The sequence below is a fragment of the Bolinopsis microptera genome, chromosome 11 (assembly GCF_026151205.1).
Source record: "Bolinopsis microptera isolate Bmic1 chromosome 11, MBARI_Bmic_1.0, whole genome shotgun sequence".
Lineage (NCBI taxonomy): Eukaryota > Metazoa > Ctenophora > Tentaculata > Lobata > Bolinopsidae > Bolinopsis > Bolinopsis microptera.
Genome location: NC_087082.1, coordinates 6,826,033 through 6,843,700, shown reverse-complemented (window position 1 = coordinate 6,843,700; position 17,668 = coordinate 6,826,033). Strand labels below are relative to the sequence as shown.

The 17,668-nt window shown below is 40.7% G+C and overlaps 3 protein-coding genes across 8 annotated transcripts in view; 1 reads left to right on the top strand and 2 right to left on the bottom strand.

The window, feature by feature from the left end:
• LOC134823004 (pumilio homolog 2-like) overlaps positions 1-720 on the bottom strand; it is a 43,295-nt gene extending 42,575 nt beyond the window's left edge. Inside the window, exon 1 of the mRNA XM_063834308.1 lies at positions 639-720. The gene's annotated coding sequence lies outside the window, so the exon portion shown is untranslated. The remainder of the gene's footprint in view (positions 1-638) is intronic.
• On the top strand, positions 60-5,898 carry LOC134823006 (cytosolic purine 5'-nucleotidase-like). 2 transcript variants are annotated; one of them, XM_063834310.1, is made up of 12 exons: positions 60-132; positions 374-531; positions 765-914; positions 1,264-1,394; positions 1,520-1,615; positions 2,660-2,810; positions 3,072-3,234; positions 3,595-3,658; positions 4,181-4,362; positions 4,778-4,898; positions 5,307-5,393; positions 5,613-5,898. In XM_063834310.1, exons 1-12 carry the CDS (start codon positions 68-70, stop codon positions 5,745-5,747), a joined length of 1,503 nt encoding a protein of 500 aa, XP_063690380.1. In that variant the 5' UTR covers positions 60-67; the 3' UTR covers positions 5,748-5,898. The 2 variants fall into 2 exon arrangements, with proteins under 2 accessions (XP_063690380.1, XP_063690381.1); XM_063834311.1 differs by having other exon boundaries at positions 3,595-3,662; positions 4,185-4,362.
• A 1,954-nt stretch (positions 5,899-7,852) lies between these two features.
• On the bottom strand, positions 7,853-17,458 carry LOC134822966 (uncharacterized). Of its 5 annotated transcripts, XM_063834255.1 has the most exons (11): positions 17,351-17,458; positions 17,013-17,179; positions 12,997-13,197; positions 12,422-12,677; positions 12,039-12,131; positions 10,923-11,028; positions 10,700-10,741; positions 10,063-10,240; positions 9,507-9,726; positions 9,019-9,118; positions 8,194-8,269 (listed from the first exon to the last, which is right to left on the bottom strand). In XM_063834255.1, exons 1-10 carry the CDS (start codon positions 17,435-17,437, stop codon positions 9,035-9,037), a joined length of 1,434 nt encoding a protein of 477 aa, XP_063690325.1. In that variant the 5' UTR covers positions 17,438-17,458; the 3' UTR covers positions 8,194-8,269; positions 9,019-9,034. The 5 variants fall into 5 exon arrangements, with proteins under 5 accessions (XP_063690321.1, XP_063690322.1, XP_063690326.1 ...); XM_063834251.1 differs by lacking the exon at positions 9,019-9,118 and having other exon boundaries at positions 7,853-8,269; XM_063834253.1 differs by having other exon boundaries at positions 8,184-9,118.
• Between the last annotated feature and the right edge of the window lie 210 nt (positions 17,459-17,668).

The window sequence follows — 17,668 nt, the reverse complement described above, 5'->3', positions numbered from 1 at the left end:
TTCTTGTTTATAAAATTAGTTTAATGATAGGCCGTTATTTGCTACTAAATCTGATTTTCTTAGTGAGATGAACAATCACATACACGACACTGTGTCAAAAGTATGGGGTTTGACTACTGACCTACCTGAATTGTGAGTAATTCATATTGTCGTCTGTTTTCAAATTCAATTTTGCTATCTAATATAACTGAAACGATTCTCGCGGATCATTTAACAACTCGAGTACGACTAATCACATACATTTACTGATTTACAGTTCTTTCTTCTTGCTTTCATGTCATTAAAGTTGTGGTGTATCTCCAATAATGCCGTATACAATATCACTATTTAATGAACCAAGTTTTATGTTGACGCTTGACCTGAAGTCCCGCAGAGAATCGCAATCACAGTCCAGGAAGTGTCCCACTGACCGAGTGTTCGTGAATCGTAGTTTGAGTTTGGACACAATCAAATACTATGGCTTTGACATGGATTACACGCTGGCTGAATACAGGACACCTTACATGGAAGCCGAGACTGCTAAATATGCTTGTAAGTTTTTGCTTGTACGTTTTTACTTCTACGTTTTTGCTTGTAAGTTTCCAGGAACAATTTATATATTACCCGCTTAAAATATTTCCATCGCGTTACATAATACTCAATAAATGTAATAGATTTGTAGTGTTGTTTTGGTATCTGGGTCAAAACTACAGCTCCCTTTGTTTTTATCGTATTTATTTCACCATTTATTAACTACATTAAAGTTTAAAAACATTTCCCCTCAGTTGAAAGACTGGTAGAACTAGGCTACCCTAAAGAGATAGGGGACACCAAGTATCTGGCTGACTTCGCAGTTCGTGGCCTCATCTTCGACAAAAAGATGGGAAACTTCCTCAAGCTGGATCTACACGGTCTGGTTCTAACTGCTTGCAGAGGTAATTAATTAATTAGTGGTTATTTGTTGATTAAATTTGGGTGATTTGTTAATAATAATTGACTTCGATCATTCTTTAATGCCAAGAAAACTGTTTCGCCTTTTGATGACTGACTTGTTCATTGTCTGCCTTAACTTAAATTACGATTATTTTTTGGCTGGGTTGCTATATCTTTTTATTGTAATTGAATTAGATTTAAAGAAATTGAATCAAGGAATTCTATGATGTCACTAATGAAACAATGACGTTTTTGAACTGATGTTAAGCTGATTTTTCATATCCAATAATCCAGCTTTATTCATCCACTCAAAACGCCTTGGAATTTAAACTAAAATATCACCTCAATCAGGAACGAGGAAGTTAACTAGGAGGGAAATAAGGGACGAATACCCAACTAAATTCTGCAAACTTTTCGAAAAAACACCTGAGGGAGAAAACCGATTCCTTCAGCTGTTCGACACACTTTTCGATACCCCCAAAGTTAGTCTTGGCTCAAAATTCTTGTTTTTAATCATCAGGACTTTCCCAAATTATCGGCTTATGAGTAACTACACGGTCTTAGGTATAATGTTTTAAACATTTTCTTAGAAAGTTTATATTTTCAGATATTTGTAGTCAGTATTGTTATAGACTGGCTTGAAAAATCATCAAATTACGCTAAAACGAACTCTGGTTACTTCGACAACTCCACTTCATCTTTGGTATGACTCTACTTTAGCTTACCTTCGATTTGTTGTAACTTAGAACGAGTAAGGTAACGTTATTCTTCTAATATTACCCACCAAAATTGTTAATGTCGCAACTGGTACTAGTCGCAACTGGGACTAGTCACAACTGGGACTAGTCGCAACTGGGACTAGTCGCAACTGGGACTAGTAAACTGGGACTTGTCGCAACTGGGACTAGTCGCAACTGGGGCTAGTCGCAATTGGGGCTAGTCGCAACTGGGACTAGTAAACTGGGACTAGTCGCAACTGGGACTAGTTACAACTGGGACTAGTCGCAACTGGGACTAGTCACAACTGGGGCTAGTCGCAACTGGGACTAGTCGCAACTGGGACTAGTCGCAACTGGGGCTAGTGGCAACTGGGGCTAGTAAACTGGGACTAGTCGCAACTGGAACTAGTCGCAACTGGAGCTAGTCGCAACTGGGGCTAGTCGCAACTGGGGCTAGTCGCATGGGGCTAGTGGCAACTGGGACTAGTAAACTGGGACTAGTCGCAACTGGGGCTAGTCGCAACTGGGGCTAGTCGCAACTGGGACTAGTCGCAACTGGGACTAGTAAACTGGGACTAGTAAACTGGGACTAGTAAAATGGGACTAGTAAACTGAGACTAGTAAAATGGAACTAGTAAACTGGGACTAGTCGAAACTGGGACTAGTCGCAACTGGGACTAGTCGAAACTGGGACTAGTCGCAACTGGGACTAGTCGCAACTGGAACTAGTTGCAACTGGGAGTACCAGTTGCAACTAGTCCCAGTCTGGGACTAGTAAACTGGGACTAGTCACAACTGGGACTAGTCGCAACTGGGGCTAGTAAACTGGGACTGGTAAAGCTGTCCCCTCATTTTCCCGTACATTTCGCAGGCATCGTCTCCTTGGAGAGTTGCCAGACCACAGTTACAGTGTCGCTAATAAAAGTTATTAGGCAAACATTAAAGATATTTTATCAGGCGAAAGTGTCACTGTGTCAAGGATAGATCCTCCAATAATATTTTAATTAACTCAAAATCTTACTATTCAGTTGACCTACCCCACGGTATGGAGTGACGTGTCGCTTGCGTTTGACATGGTGCACAGTAAAGGACTTCACAGCAACATCATGAAGCATCCTGACCTCTTCATCGACAGGAACCCCAACTTACCCAAACTACTTGACTACCTTCAGAGCTGTGGTATTTACAGATTTAATAACCTCTCGTTCTGAAGATTGAAATGCTCATCAAATTGAACGAATGATAAAAACAATCGGAGGTAGACGTAATTCTATTGATCCCAACTAGAACTGCTTCAATTACTTGCTCAGAAGGACATAACCAATATCACGTGATATAGAACCAATATCACGTGATATAGAACCAATATCACGTGATATAGAACCAATATCACGTGATATGATCGCAGCATTTTTACCTCTGAAACTGTTAACATTTCAGACAGAAAAGTCTTCCTCTTGACGAACTCTCCTTACCAGTTTACTGATGTCGTTATGAAGTATCTTCTCGACGACCTCGCCGGGAAAAAGTGGACAGATTACTTTGACTATATTATTGTTAAAGCCTGCAAACCCAGATTCTTCAACGAGGGAACCCCGTTTAGGTTTATTTCGCTGATTATTTTAACCTTTTTCTTTCGAAAGGCATGTCTAACTTCTATATATCTCGATTTCTTGTTGCCGGGTATAGACAAACTTCATTTTCTTAATAACACTCACTATTCTAACCAAGATCTCATATTCTTATCATGCCAAAATCTTATCTTACTTGCTAAGTTTTTTAAATCTCTTAGTTGTATTGGGATGCATATTTCAGTACCTCATAATATGTAATTGTGGGATGCATATTTCAGTACCTCATAATATGTAATTGTGGGATGCATATTTCAGTACCTCATAATATGTAATTGTGGGATGCATATTTCAGTACCTCATAATATGTAATTGTGGGATGCATATTTCAGGCACATAAACAAAACCACTGGCTCTGCTAACCTGGGTACTCATCATGCTGATGATATGATACAGGCACGTGTTAAACCTTTATTTGTGTGTCACGTGACTGTTCATTTTAACGCCACGTGTTATTTGTGTGTCACGTGACTGTTAATTTTAACACCAAGTGTTATTTGTGTGTCACGTGACTGTTAATTTTAACGCCACGTGTTATTTGTGTGTCACGTGACTGTTAATTTTAACGCCACAATGTCACGTGACTAACTTCGTCAGAGCCCCTTTTGTCAATGTTTTTTCGTGACTTGTGTTTTACGTATCTTATCTTATATAATGTTCATTATATAATCCGAATTCTCGCTGCGCTATTCGTAATCTCCTCTTAAATCCACACCCCATCCACACATCTCTGTTACTTATAGTAACAACATTCCGGACATTGGACAACCAATCTTAATTATTGGTTACCTGGAATTTTGTGATAATTAAACCATTTTAGGCTTTAGCCCACACTATATTTTGATACCACTTACCAAGAATAGCACTCCAACATTCTTCCAAATTCCTCCAACATTCCTGACAATCTCTATATAATAGGGAGAAGTGTACAGTGGTGGTAACTGTGACCTGTTCTGTCAACTGACCGGAGCTGAGGGTCCTGACATCCTCTACTTTGGGGATCACATCTACGGGGATGTGGTCCGCTCCAAGAAAACAAACGGTTGGAAAACTTTCCTCGTCATCCCGGAGCTGAAACATGACTTGGACGTGTGGACAAGGTGAGCTGATTGTTTTTTGTTGGGGTGGTAGTGACTGTTTTTGAGAATCTGACCAATCAGATCACTGACCGGAAACCTGTTAATGGCCTGCATGGGAACTGGGCGCAATTGTCGGTGGGCATTTTTACGTGAGCTTGGACTGCATATATTTTGCAGTTTCTACACAATAAAGCAAAATGTAGTGCCCTGAGGTCACAAGTGAAGGTAGGGTTAATTGCGAATCTTGGGATATTTAATTATATATTTAATAATAGAAATGGCATGAAACTATCCTACTCCAAATTGCACCATTTAAATTGCACGATTTACTCCACAGTACTGAGACTAACTTCATTAGCAAATTAAATATACTGGAAATATTCTTGATTAAGGATGACATGTAACATGTCTCTTAACCCTTTAATCATCTCGACAGTGAGACGAAGCTGTTCGAACGTCATCATCAGCTGGAGAGGAAGTTAGGAGAGTTCCAGGCAGCATCAGGTCCCAGTCAGGACAGGGAGGTCATCAGGAAACTAGATCAGGAGAGGAAGACGGTAAGTGAAAGTTAAAGTGAAAGTGTTTATTTGTGTGTCACGTGACTGACAGGCAGCATCAGGTCCCTGTCAGGACAGGGAGGTCATCAGGAAACTAGATCAGGAGAGGAAGACTGTACGTGCAAATCTTTGACATTTCTTTTGAAATTTTATTGTTAAATCCTGACTCTTTAGAAAATAATATCCCTTGGGGTTTTGCCCTCTTACCCATTTATTGGAAGCAATTTGTCTCTCCATAATTTGTCGCTCCTGGACTTAGTAGTAGATATAGGGAGGGGGATGTTAGGGTAGGGTGGAACAATTGGGTTGAACGATGAGAATCTTCATCTCTACAGCTGACAGCAATCTGACAGTGTTCACTGAAACAAAATCAGGATTGTGTGACTACCCTAAATTCCGTTACTTCAGTTAGTTGACGAGATAGATGCCCGCTATAATCCATATTTCGGCAGTACCTTCCGGAAGGGAGGCCGTCTCTCTTGCTTTGCTAACCAGGTTCTTTTATATGACAATTATTGATTGTTATTATTAAGTAATATTTTGATAGTAAAAGTTATAATTTGTCAAATATTGACTTTACAATTACCAGAATTGAGGCGTCATGATAACTTAATTTATTTGTTTAACTAAACGCATCTGTGCAGACTGCAGATGAACTGTGAACAGAAACATTAATTGTTAGATTGTCGCTACAATAATCTCATTAACCTACAGATGGACAAGTATGCTGATCTGTACGCCGCCACAATTAACAACATTATCAACTACTCATTGTCACATCAGTTCTGGAGTCCTCCTAAACTTCTACCTCACGAACAAACGGTAGCTCAGCAACCGGGAGATGCTTAGCAACAGCCAATCAGTATCTAGTGAAACGAGCATGTAGTGACATTCAGTAACAATAAATTCTGGGAATTTTAGGAAATTAGCAATTCAACATTATAATATGAATATAGGATATTAACACTCCTCATTTCACTTAGCAACACTTTACTACACATTTTATTCATGAATTGTGGAATTATAACAGCTGTAAAAGTTTAATTATATAAATAATCTTTTTTCTTCTAATTGAATTTTGAGACAGGGGCAGAAATAATAGTTAATGAATCAGTTTAAATTTAAAAAGCTTGTATCTTATTGTAATCTCAGCGATGTAATGGGAATTTATGATTTATTATTAATTTGGTCTAATTTAATGATCTAGAAATAAGATTTTTTATAATAATTATCTGTTCTAATAACTATTGTTTGCTTATTGTGGAATGTTTTTGTGCGTGTATCCGTTAGCTTATAATACTGTAATTTAAAGGTTTTATCTTCCGAAAACCCTTCATAATTATATACATTTTTAGTGGCTGAAATAGAGCTGCGGGAACCTATTCCTTAACGAGATAAGCGCATGGATTATGGTCTTTAATTCTGTTTTAGGATGAAAACTTTGATAAAGTTGGGTACTCTAATGGTTATACAATGTGTAAATCATGAAATAATATGTTTATTAAGCTATTTTTACAGTTTAATTAAAATAATTTGTTGTTATATTATCAGTGTAATATAAATATGCACACGTTTGTGTTGTGATAAGATATATGTATTTGTAAAATATAAAATAAGTGTGTTTTAATTGGTTTGTTTTTCAAATTGTACAAAGTTATACAGTACACTAGATCTAATGATTGAAAGCTGGACGGTGCCAGGCGGTTCTAATGACCAATTAAAACATAAAAAATAATACTGAATAATAAACCCTCTGTTGTTCAGGGCACTGCACACTATTGACTATATATATATGGTTCATGTTTAGTATGAACTCACTCCAACACTTCAATAGCAAATAGCTTAAAATGAAATCAAACCAAAATATTGCGAAAAATATGAAGTCCAGTGTGCTCATATGATATGGGGCGAAAACAAAAAACGCTAGTGCAAGATGCTAGTGGTATGCATAAGCATTCACCATCTTTAAAAACCACACATACCACAGCCACAACACACATCATCACTCGATTGGCTTGTCTTTTGAGTGAATTGTCCCCGATCGTATGAAATGCAGTTCATCAGGTTCCATTTCTCTTTTTCTCACCAGTTCATGAACCAGGAGCCGTCCTGAGATCGCTCTTCTTCGGAGCGATCTGGTCTCACATACACTATGTTACTGGGCCGCGCTCAGCCTGTCAATTCCTTATATCACGTTGTGACACCCACGGTCGTTTCACTAAGTGATACAGGGGGAGCCGCGCACTTCGTGCGCGGCGGGTCATACAACGTATGACAATCAATTCCGCCTAATCTCTCGCTCTATGTTTATGAATATGAACATGATAGCCTGAGGTCCCCAGGTAAACTTTTTTAAGTAAAAGAAAATTTAAATTTTATTGCCATTACAATGAATAATGATATCATAATAAATATATTAAATTGTTTCAAACAGTATACACATAATGTCACAATGACCCTATTATATAAAAATAACCCTTCAAAAACTCAATATTTTGAAAATCCCCCTTGGCCTTGCAGCTCCAAGTTCAAATCTAAACTGTTTATATTGACAAAGTTCTTTATCGCCCATCTGTCTCCCCGAAGAGAAATTACCGTCGTTCTTAAGATTTCGAAACGAAGGCGCTTCCTAATGTATCCCACAGCATCTGAATTCTGAGTACCTTTGCCCTGTGTTGTATTCCATCTTACTAGCCAGCTTCTTTTCTAGTCTTTCAGCTTCACCACCCATTCCACCAGACGTTGAGAAAACTAACGGCGTGAAGCTTCCTTTCTCTACTTCCAGGACCCTTGCATTTTGATCGACGATGGGAAGCAAAAATGCTAGTTCATAGTTTGCGCGGCGTGTCGAAGCGGCGAAGTCCTCCAAAGCTGCTACATGCAGATTATGTATTACTTATTCGTCTCATGTGAGGCTTTAATCTGGCTTTCATTTCACAAAACTCAAAAATTTCTTTAAAAAATCTAAGAAGCAGCAAAACGCATGATTATAAGTATAACTAAACTTTTCTTCACACAGAATACAAGAGACAAGCATTAAATCCAACACGGGTATATTGATTATTAATTTAAAAGAAACTCTAATCTGAATGCTATGGTTATGAAATGTGAAATCAGCAGCAGAACATGTACAAGTACAACTAGAACTAGAACGTAGATCTACTAGTACTACTACTACTAGAACAGCTGTGCAATATAGTTCTCTGCAAGTATATATATTTCACGTGTCAAGAAATGCGCTGATAAGACGAAACACGGCAACGAAAAGGTTCCGGGCCGGTTTCGACCAGGGTCGTGAAGTTGAAGCTGACTGTGCTGGTAGTGATCTCACAGACCGACCTTTGGAACTCTGATTCTGGTTCATAGTGAAACTGAAATCAAATACAAGAATTTCAGACGGAATCTCTTAAAAACTGTACATTTCTTAAAAATGCAAAATTAAGTTATCAATATCAATCACGCGGAGCATTTGTCGTGTCACATCATTAACAAGGTAAAAATTCAATATTCGCAATTTTCACATAAGTTCAAGTTAGAACAAATTCATCATCAAAATAATTAAGGTTACAACTCTGCATTGCTGAGAGTAAATTTAAAGTTTCCTTTACTTGGCGATTCATAGTCTTAGTAATTATAGTTTTAGTACAGTAAAATTGCATATTACCATTAACTATCATATAAGTATAATTGGCCATATATAATAAACATATTTTATAATCATAATATATTGGCTTACATCTTAAAATTAATAATTATATCTTATAATACCTTGGCTATTTCGTGCCTGCGTGTTCCCTCCAGCAAGCTGTCGGGAATTATCGCGCTCAGTACTCAGAAGCCAATGTATTATAGTATTATATCTTACGTGTGTAGTACTCCCTACGTATAATTATATAAGAATTGCCCTATGATAATTAATAGGAACGTTTTTGACATGAAGCTGCTTCAGTACGTGTTCTTGGTTAAAATAACACATTTTTAATGAGCTCATTCAATTTCTGCATGATCCCCAAAACTTTAATATGCTAAATTCTTTCAAACCTTACTCTCTAATGACGGTCTACAACATGTAACTAGGTTGTAACTAGGTGGTAACTTGGTAACACAACATGTTCTATACCTGGTTAGTGTTTATATCACCTTACATCGTCCCGGCTAGAAGCGCACGCTGATTCGGGATATGTAACAAACTGTTTAGACCAGTCGACCATGCTGGACTTCTATCGGTGGAAGGTTACTTGGTTAATAGAGTGGGGTTTATCAATATTAATAAGTAATTATAATTATATTATAAGCTATGATCCCTATATCATATATATATTATTTGTTATACATATAATATGTGTGGAGACTATGAAATCGCCAACTTCCTCTCTTATAGCCTGCAGTAGACAACCAGATTAATTTAATAATAATAATAATAACTTGAAAAAGTGCAGTACTTTAAAGCTCTAACCTCAGATTTCACAAAGCAAATTCAAAGTAATTCTAAAGCGGTGAAAAACTATCTGATGTAAAAAATGTAAAAAATTTCTCTGATCGCAAGATAAAAAGAGCGTATAAAACGAGAACCGTTCATTCAAATTTGCTCGTTGTAAAATCTGTTACCCGGCTTTTTGCATTCCGGAACATCGACATAAACTCATCCCGGAGAGGTTTCTGCCGCCAGATCATGAGAAAAGGTACCAGAGTTCCGTAGACAAAAATGCCGAATCTGGCCACGATGGGAAATATCACTTGTTGCTCCGAACTGGCGAACATGCCGGAGATATTTAAAATACTTTTGTTGAATATGTACTTCAAGGCGTAGAAGACGTTGATAATCCACCTGAGGAAGTTTAAATGCTAATAATAGATGTGGATTCTGGTAGTGGTGTGGAGGCGAGGAATATTTTGACACATTATGACAGTAATTCTGAGGTTTGATTGGTCAATAGTGGAAGCTGATTGGTTTATTGCTGTCACATGTTAAAAAATACGCCTCGCTGGCCTACCAGATCATATTTACAATCAGTACCTCCATTATCATGAGGTCCCAATATCATTCCAACAAACCGCACAACAAATTCTTAATTTTCCTTAAAAAGATTTCCCAATCATACTTTATTGATTATTCTTGAATTGTAATCATATCCAGATATTATATGAAAGCTAAAGTACGTACCACAAAGAATCACAAAGGCAGAAGAGAACCATTAGCATGACCACCGTAGTCAGAGCCTGGATGTGGCTATTAATACGCCGTTTACTCGGCAGTTTATTAAGATCTGTCGTCAACGAATCGTTCGCTCGTTCTGATCCTGTATTTTGGTGGTTCTTGTTTTCGTATACCATTTCCATCTCTGAAGGTTTGATCATTGAGTTCTCTAGACTGTTCTCAATATCAAAACTTCAAAGCTTTAAAATCATTTAACATCAGAATGGTGTGGAAACATTAAAATTGCGCATTCGCCCCAGCTTTGCTATTCAGCAGGGCTAAGGGAAGAATAGCTGCGAAAATTGTCCCATTATGTTTTATAAAATACCTCAAGACCAATTAAACTGTTCAAGTTTTACAAGGCTCGTGTCCAAATTTTGAATGGCTCTCAAAATCTAGTAAATGAGAGAAACAGTTAAATTTTTGTTTTAAATTGTAGACAATATTCTATTTATCGACTTCACAGACGATATAAGGTTTGCCTAGAACACCATTGCTTTTTGTATGAAGCAGTGGGTAAACACCCGCACCACCCGACTACCGCCAATACAAAGCTGAGAAATTTAGCAAGAATTTTAGCTAGCAAAACCGTCAGTTAACTAACGGGATATTTCATGGGTGCTGTTGATAAAACGATACGATCTCACTGAAAGTATATTGAAAAGGAAGGGAATGAGACTACTATACCAGATAAAAGGTGAATTTCAACCTTTAAAAATGAAAATTTCTACAAATATAACCACTTGAAAGTATCAACAATAATCCATTGTGGTTTATTTACATAACTAAAATGTAAACTTACAAATAAACGTATAAATCAGACTCACCGTCTATTTCAGTTATATTTTTCTGATTTCTGAAAATAAAGCCTAAGCGTCCACTAAAGCTTCCTTTATTATTTCCATATTTAAGACTCTTCCGCTTGAAATCTAGCTGTTAAAAACAATTCATTAGATATAATGCAACATAAATAAATCTATCTATTTAATTGACCTTTTTAACAAACTTTTTAAGCAGTTCTTGTTCACATGCTCATCACAGTAATAAATTGACATCTGAACTGAGGTGGTAACTAGGTGGTAACTAGGTGGTAACTAGGCGGTAACTAGGTGGTAACTAGGCGGTAACTAGGTGGTAACTAGGTGGTAACTAGGCGGTAACTAGGTGGTAACTAGGTGGTAACTAGGTGGTAACTAGGTGGTAACTAGGTGGTAACTATGTGGTAACTAGGTGGTAACTAGGTGGTAACTAGGTGGTAACTAGGTGGTAACTAGGTGGTAACTAGGTGGTAACTAGGTGGTAACTAGGTGGTAACTAGGTGGTAACTAGGTGGTAACTAGGTGGTAACTAGGTGGTAACTAGGTGGTAACTAGGTGGTAACTAGCAAGGTTGTTAAATACGTATTAGGAGGGAATACGTATTGGAATACGAATACGTATTAATCCTCGAAAATTGACGTATTACGAAAAGGTGTGGCTTGAAGTTGAAATTGATCGCGGATGGTCTTTAAATTCTGAACATCAAAATTATTAAATATGTATTAATATGTAATTGATAATTTCGCAAAAAATGTTAGCTTATCGGATTATCCATGAAATTTGATTACAAATTTAAGTTATCATGTATAACTGCACTCCTTTAATGCATGATCAATGATGAGGGTGGCGCGCAGCTGTAATGTTTAATTTTGACAAATCAGCGTATTGCGGCGTATTATGGCGTATTCGTGGACGTATTTAACAATCCATAGAAATTACCGTATTACGGCGTATTACGACGTATTCTTTATTAGAACCGAATACGTCGTATTCTTTCACCAAAATTTGACGTATTTAACAACCTTGGTAACTAGGTGGTAACTAGGTGGTAACTAGGTGGTAACTAGGTGGTAACTAGGTGGTAACTAGGTGTAACTGTGAACATACTAAGGAGTTATCACTTACCGTTCCTATCTTACTCATGGTAAAGACTCCCACAATCACTGTCATCAGGGGGACCACCACAAAAGGTACCACCATCATGAAAAAACAGTATACCTGAGTGATACAAATACATTAATTTATAAGGTGTATTAATTAATAAGGTGGACGAAAAGTGTTAATTTAATGGGACTCAAAAAAATTAATTATTGCAACCTGACAAAGTTCAACTTTCAGGTAAACAAATATGCCTCATTTCCCCACTAGAATCCACATCTATAAGCTGTGCATAAAATATATGTATGTTCCTAAGACTGCATGTGCTAAGACTACATTATTAGTACATTGAGAACATTTCGATAATAGGATAATGGTAGTTAAAACTAATTGATTAATTTATTCTTTACCTTCATTTTCCCGTCTGGCTCATAGTGCAGTGGTACACCTTTATCATCTACGGTCATCCTTTGGAAGGTGATCTCACAAAACACATTCTGATGGTCCATAATACTGTTAGGGAGATACTGAAATAACCTTCTAGGCACAGTTTGGTTGTTTTTAGAATCCTTGAATGATTTTCCTACAGGCATAGTGCTTCCTGTATCAAAAAACCCAAGAAGAGGGAGTGTGAGAGTTAATACCCAAAGGATCGCCTGTCCGCAGCTGAAATTAAAAATAAAATATTTAACAACATCAAATTGGGGATTGTTGGCGGGTAAAAATCCGGGATAAACAAACAAATTTGTATGCTATCCTCTTTTTCATGCTATCATCTTTTGGGCCATCCAGGCTAGACCTGGATGACCCACAAGGGATAGCTTAAAGATGATTTGCCTACCTCTGGGGTGTGGCAACCTTTCAAGGAGAAAAATCCGAGATACTACGATTATAATTGTAATTTACAAAAAATACATTGATTAAAATGCCAAATGGTTAACACTGAACACGAAACCATTATTCAAAACTCGAAATCATAACTCACATATAGTGGACATTAGCTAGTCTTCTATAAGTGAAAGGAAAGTAAACCGCTACCATTCTATCCAGACTCAAAGCAAACAGAGTGGTGTAGTGCAAACTGGTAAGAACGTAGAAAGTCATTGCTAAGCTACCACAAAAGGTTTTGTTTACAAATTCTTCCTTCCACGATTCTGCAAAGCTGTCCCCTGTCATGCTGAATAGCCTGAATATTTTAAGATTAAAATGACAAAAAATGGCGTAAATGAACTATCCTACCATCCTCAATATCAATTCAAATAACACCATCCCTCCCTCCCTCCCTCTAATAACACCCTTCCTCCCTCTAATAACACCCTCCCTCCCTCTAATAACACCCTCACTCCCTCTAATAACACCCTCCCTCCCTCCCTCTAATAACACCCTCCTTCCCTCTAATAACACCCTCCCTCCCTCTAATAACACCCTCCCTCCCTCTAATATCACCCTCCTTCCCTCTAATAGCACCCTCCCTCCCTCTAATAACACCCTCCCTCCCTCCCTCTAATAACACCCTCCCTCTAATAACACCCTCACTCCCTCTAATAACACCCTCCCTCTCTCTAATAACACCCTCACTCCCTCTAATAACACCCTCCCTCCCTCCCTCTAATAACACCCTCCTTCCCTCTAATAACACCCTCCCTCCCTCTAATAACACCCTCCCTCCCTCTAATAGCACCCTCCCTCCCTCTAATAACACCCTCCCTCCCTCCCTCTAATAACACCCTCCCTCCCTCTATTAACACCCTCCCTCTCTCTAATAACACCCTCCCTCTCTCTAATAATACCCTCCTTCCCTCTAATAACACCCTCCCTCCCTCCCTCTAATAACACCCTCACTCCCTCTAATAACACCCTCCCTCCCTCCCTCTAATAACACCCTCCTTCCCTCTAATAACACCCTCCCTCCCTCTAACAACACCCTCCCTCCCTCTAATAACACCCTCCTTCCCTCTAATAACACCCTCCCTCCCTCTAATAGCACCCTCCCTCCCTCTAATAGCACCCTCCCTCCCTCTAATAACACCCTGCCTCCCTCCCTCTAATAACACCCTCCCTCTCTCTAATAACACCCTCCTTCCCTCCCTCTAATAACACCCTCCCTCTCTCTAATAACACCCTCCTTCCCTCCCTCTAATAACACCCTCCCTCCCTCTAATAACACCCTCCCTCCCTCCCTCTAATAACACCCTCCCTCCCTCCCTCTAATAACACCCTCCCTCCCTCTAATAACACCCTCCCTCCCTCTAATAACACCCTCCCTCCCTCCCTCTAATAGCACCCTCCTTCCCTCTAATAACACCCTCCCTCCCTCTAATAACACCCTCCCTCCCTCTAATAACACCCTCACTCCCTCTAATAACACCCTCCCTCTCTCTAATAACACCCTCCTTCCCTCCCTCTAATAACACCCTCCCTCCCTCTAATAACACCCTCACTCCCTCTAATAACACCCTCCCTCCCTCCCCCTAATAACACCCTCCCTCCCTCTAATAACACCCTCCCTCCCTCTAATAACACCCTCCCTCCCTCCCTCTGATAACACCCTCCCTCTAATAGCACCCTCCCTCCCTCTAATAACACCCTCCCTCCCTCTTATAACACCCTCCCTCCCTCCCTCTAATAGCACCCTCCTTCCCTCTAATAACACCCTCCCTCCCTCTAATAACACCCTCCCTCCCTCTAATAACACCTTCCCTCCCTCCCTCTAATAGCACCCTCCCTCCCTCTGATAACACCCTCCCCTCCCTCCCTCTAATAACACCCTCCCTCCCTCTAATAGCACCCTCCCTCCCTCTAATAACACCCTCCCTCTCTCTAATAACACCCTCCCTCCCTCCCTCTAATAGCACCCTCCCTCTAACAGCACCCTCCCTCCCTCTGATAACACCCTCCCTCTAATAACACCCTCCCTCCCTCTAATAACACCCTCCCTCCCTCCCTCTAATAGCACCCTCCCTCCCTCTGATAACACCCTCCCTCCCTCCCTCTAATAACACCCTCCTTCCCTCCCCCTAATAACACCCTCCCTCCCTCTAATAACACCCTCCCTCCCTCTAATAACACCCTCCCTCCCTCCCTCTAATAGCACCCTCCCTCCCTCTAATAACACCCTCCCTCCCTCTAATAACACCCTCCCTCCCTCTAATAACACCCTCCCTCCCTCTAATAACACCCTCCCTCCCTCTAATAACACCCTCCCTCTCTCTAATAGCACCCTCCCTCCCTCTAATAGCACCCTCCCTCCCTCCCTCTAATAGCACCCTCCCTCCCTCTAATAACACCCTGCCTCCCTCCCTCTAATAACACCCTCCCTCCCTCTAATAACACCCTGCCTCCCTCCCTCTAATAACACCCTCCCTCCCTCTAATAACACCCTCCCTCCCTCTAATAGCACCCTCCCTCCCTCTAATAACACCCTCCCTCCCTCCCTCTAATAGCACCCTCCCTCCCTCTAATAGCACCCTCCCTCCCTCTAATAACACCCTGCCTCCCTCCCTCTAATAACACCCTCCCTCTCTCTAATAACACCCTCCTTCCCTCCCTCTAATAACACCCTCCCTCTCTCTAATAACACCCTCCTTCCCTCCCTCTAATAACACCCTCCCTCCCTCTAATAACACCCTCCCTCCCTCCCTCTAATAACACCCTCCCTCCCTCCCTCTAATAACACCCTCCCTCCCTCTAATAACACCCTCCCTCCCTCTAATAACACCCTCCCTCCCTCCCTCTAATAGCACCCTCCTTCCCTCTAATAACACCCTCCCTCCCTCTAATAACACCCTCCCTCCCTCTAATAACACCCTCACTCCCTCTAATAACACCCTCCCTCTCTCTAATAACACCCTCCTTCCCTCCCTCTAATAACACCCTCCCTCCCTCTAATAACACCCTCACTCCCTCTAATAACACCCTCCCTCCCTCCCCCTAATAACACCCTCCCTCCCTCTAATAACACCCTCCCTCCCTCTAATAACACCCTCCCTCCCTCCCTCTGATAACACCCTCCCTCTAATAGCACCCTCCCTCCCTCTAATAACACCCTCCCTCCCTCTTATAACACCCTCCCTCCCTCCCTCTAATAGCACCCTCCTTCCCTCTAATAACACCCTCCCTCCCTCTAATAACACCCTCCCTCCCTCTAATAACACCTTCCCTCCCTCCCTCTAATAGCACCCTCCCTCCCTCTGATAACACCCTCCCTCCCTCCCTCTAATAACACCCTCCCTCCCTCTAATAGCACCCTCCCTCCCTCTAATAACACCCTCCCTCTCTCTAATAACACCCTCCCTCCCTCCCTCTAATAGCACCCTCCCTCTAACAGCACCCTCCCTCCCTCTGATAACACCCTCCCTCTAATAACACCCTCCCTCCCTCTAATAACACCCTCCCTCCCTCCCTCTAATAGCACCCTCCCTCCCTCTGATAACACCCTCCCTCCCTCCCTCTAATAACACCCTCCTTCCCTCCCCCTAATAACACCCTCCCTCCCTCTAATAACACCCTCCCTCCCTCTAATAACACCCTCCCTCCCTCCCTCTAATAGCACCCTCCCTCCCTCTAATAACACCCTCCCTCCCTCTAATAACACCCTCCCTCCCTCTAATAACACCCTCCCTCCCTCTAATAACACCCTCCCTCCCTCTAATAACACCCTCCCTCTCTCTAATAGCACCCTCCCTCCCTCTAATAGCACCCTCCCTCCCTCCCTCTAATAGCACCCTCCCTCCCTCTAATAACACCCTGCCTCCCTCCCTCTAATAACACCCTCCCTCCCTCTAATAACACCCTGCCTCCCTCCCTCTAATAACACCCTCCCTCCCTCTAATAACACCCTCCCTCCCTCTAATAGCACCCTCCCTCCCTCTAATAACACCCTCCCTCCCTCCCTCTAATAGCACCCTCCCTCCCTCTAATAACTCCCTCCCTCCCTCTAATAACACCCTCCCTCCCTCCCTCTAATAGCACCCTCCCTCCCTCTTCCATGACTGTACTTACTGATAAAATGTAAAGAACATCGGGAGAAGGACAACAGAGCTGAGCAGATTGATCACTGCCAGTTGTATGTTGAGTATGTTCGTTTTCTTACGATCCATCCGGATATAGATAGTCAGGAATATGGCTGATGATATGGGAGAAAACACCAGGAATCCCACTAAGGCCCACTGAAATAGATTAGTTAAAAAAAATCAAAAACATCATTATAGCCAATTCATGTGAAGTGTAAACCCACTCTTATTCTATGCTGGGATAAACAACTCGGTCTTAAAAATTAAATAAACATAATATAGTAATATGTTCGCCAAATAACATTAAAACCTTGTACTAAAAATTACTTTGGTATTGGTGTGAAGGTCAAGTGTAGGAAAGGGGGGAGTGCTGGAGGAAGTGGTCGTAGTCCAAGGTGCTGTCTCGCTCACCATCCTAGTGTTATGAAGCTTGCTATAATTATGTAGAGCAAATCTTTGAGAACTTTAAAATCACTTAAAAAGAGTTTTATTATCCATATATAAGCAATGATTATTTTCCAAGCAATATTTATTTTCCAAGAAAAAGGTGTGGCGTGCTTATTAAGCATGCCATATCGATTTCTTGGAAAATCGCTGATAAAAATAACAAACTGGTAAACTGGAGAGCACTCTGCCCCTCAGCAC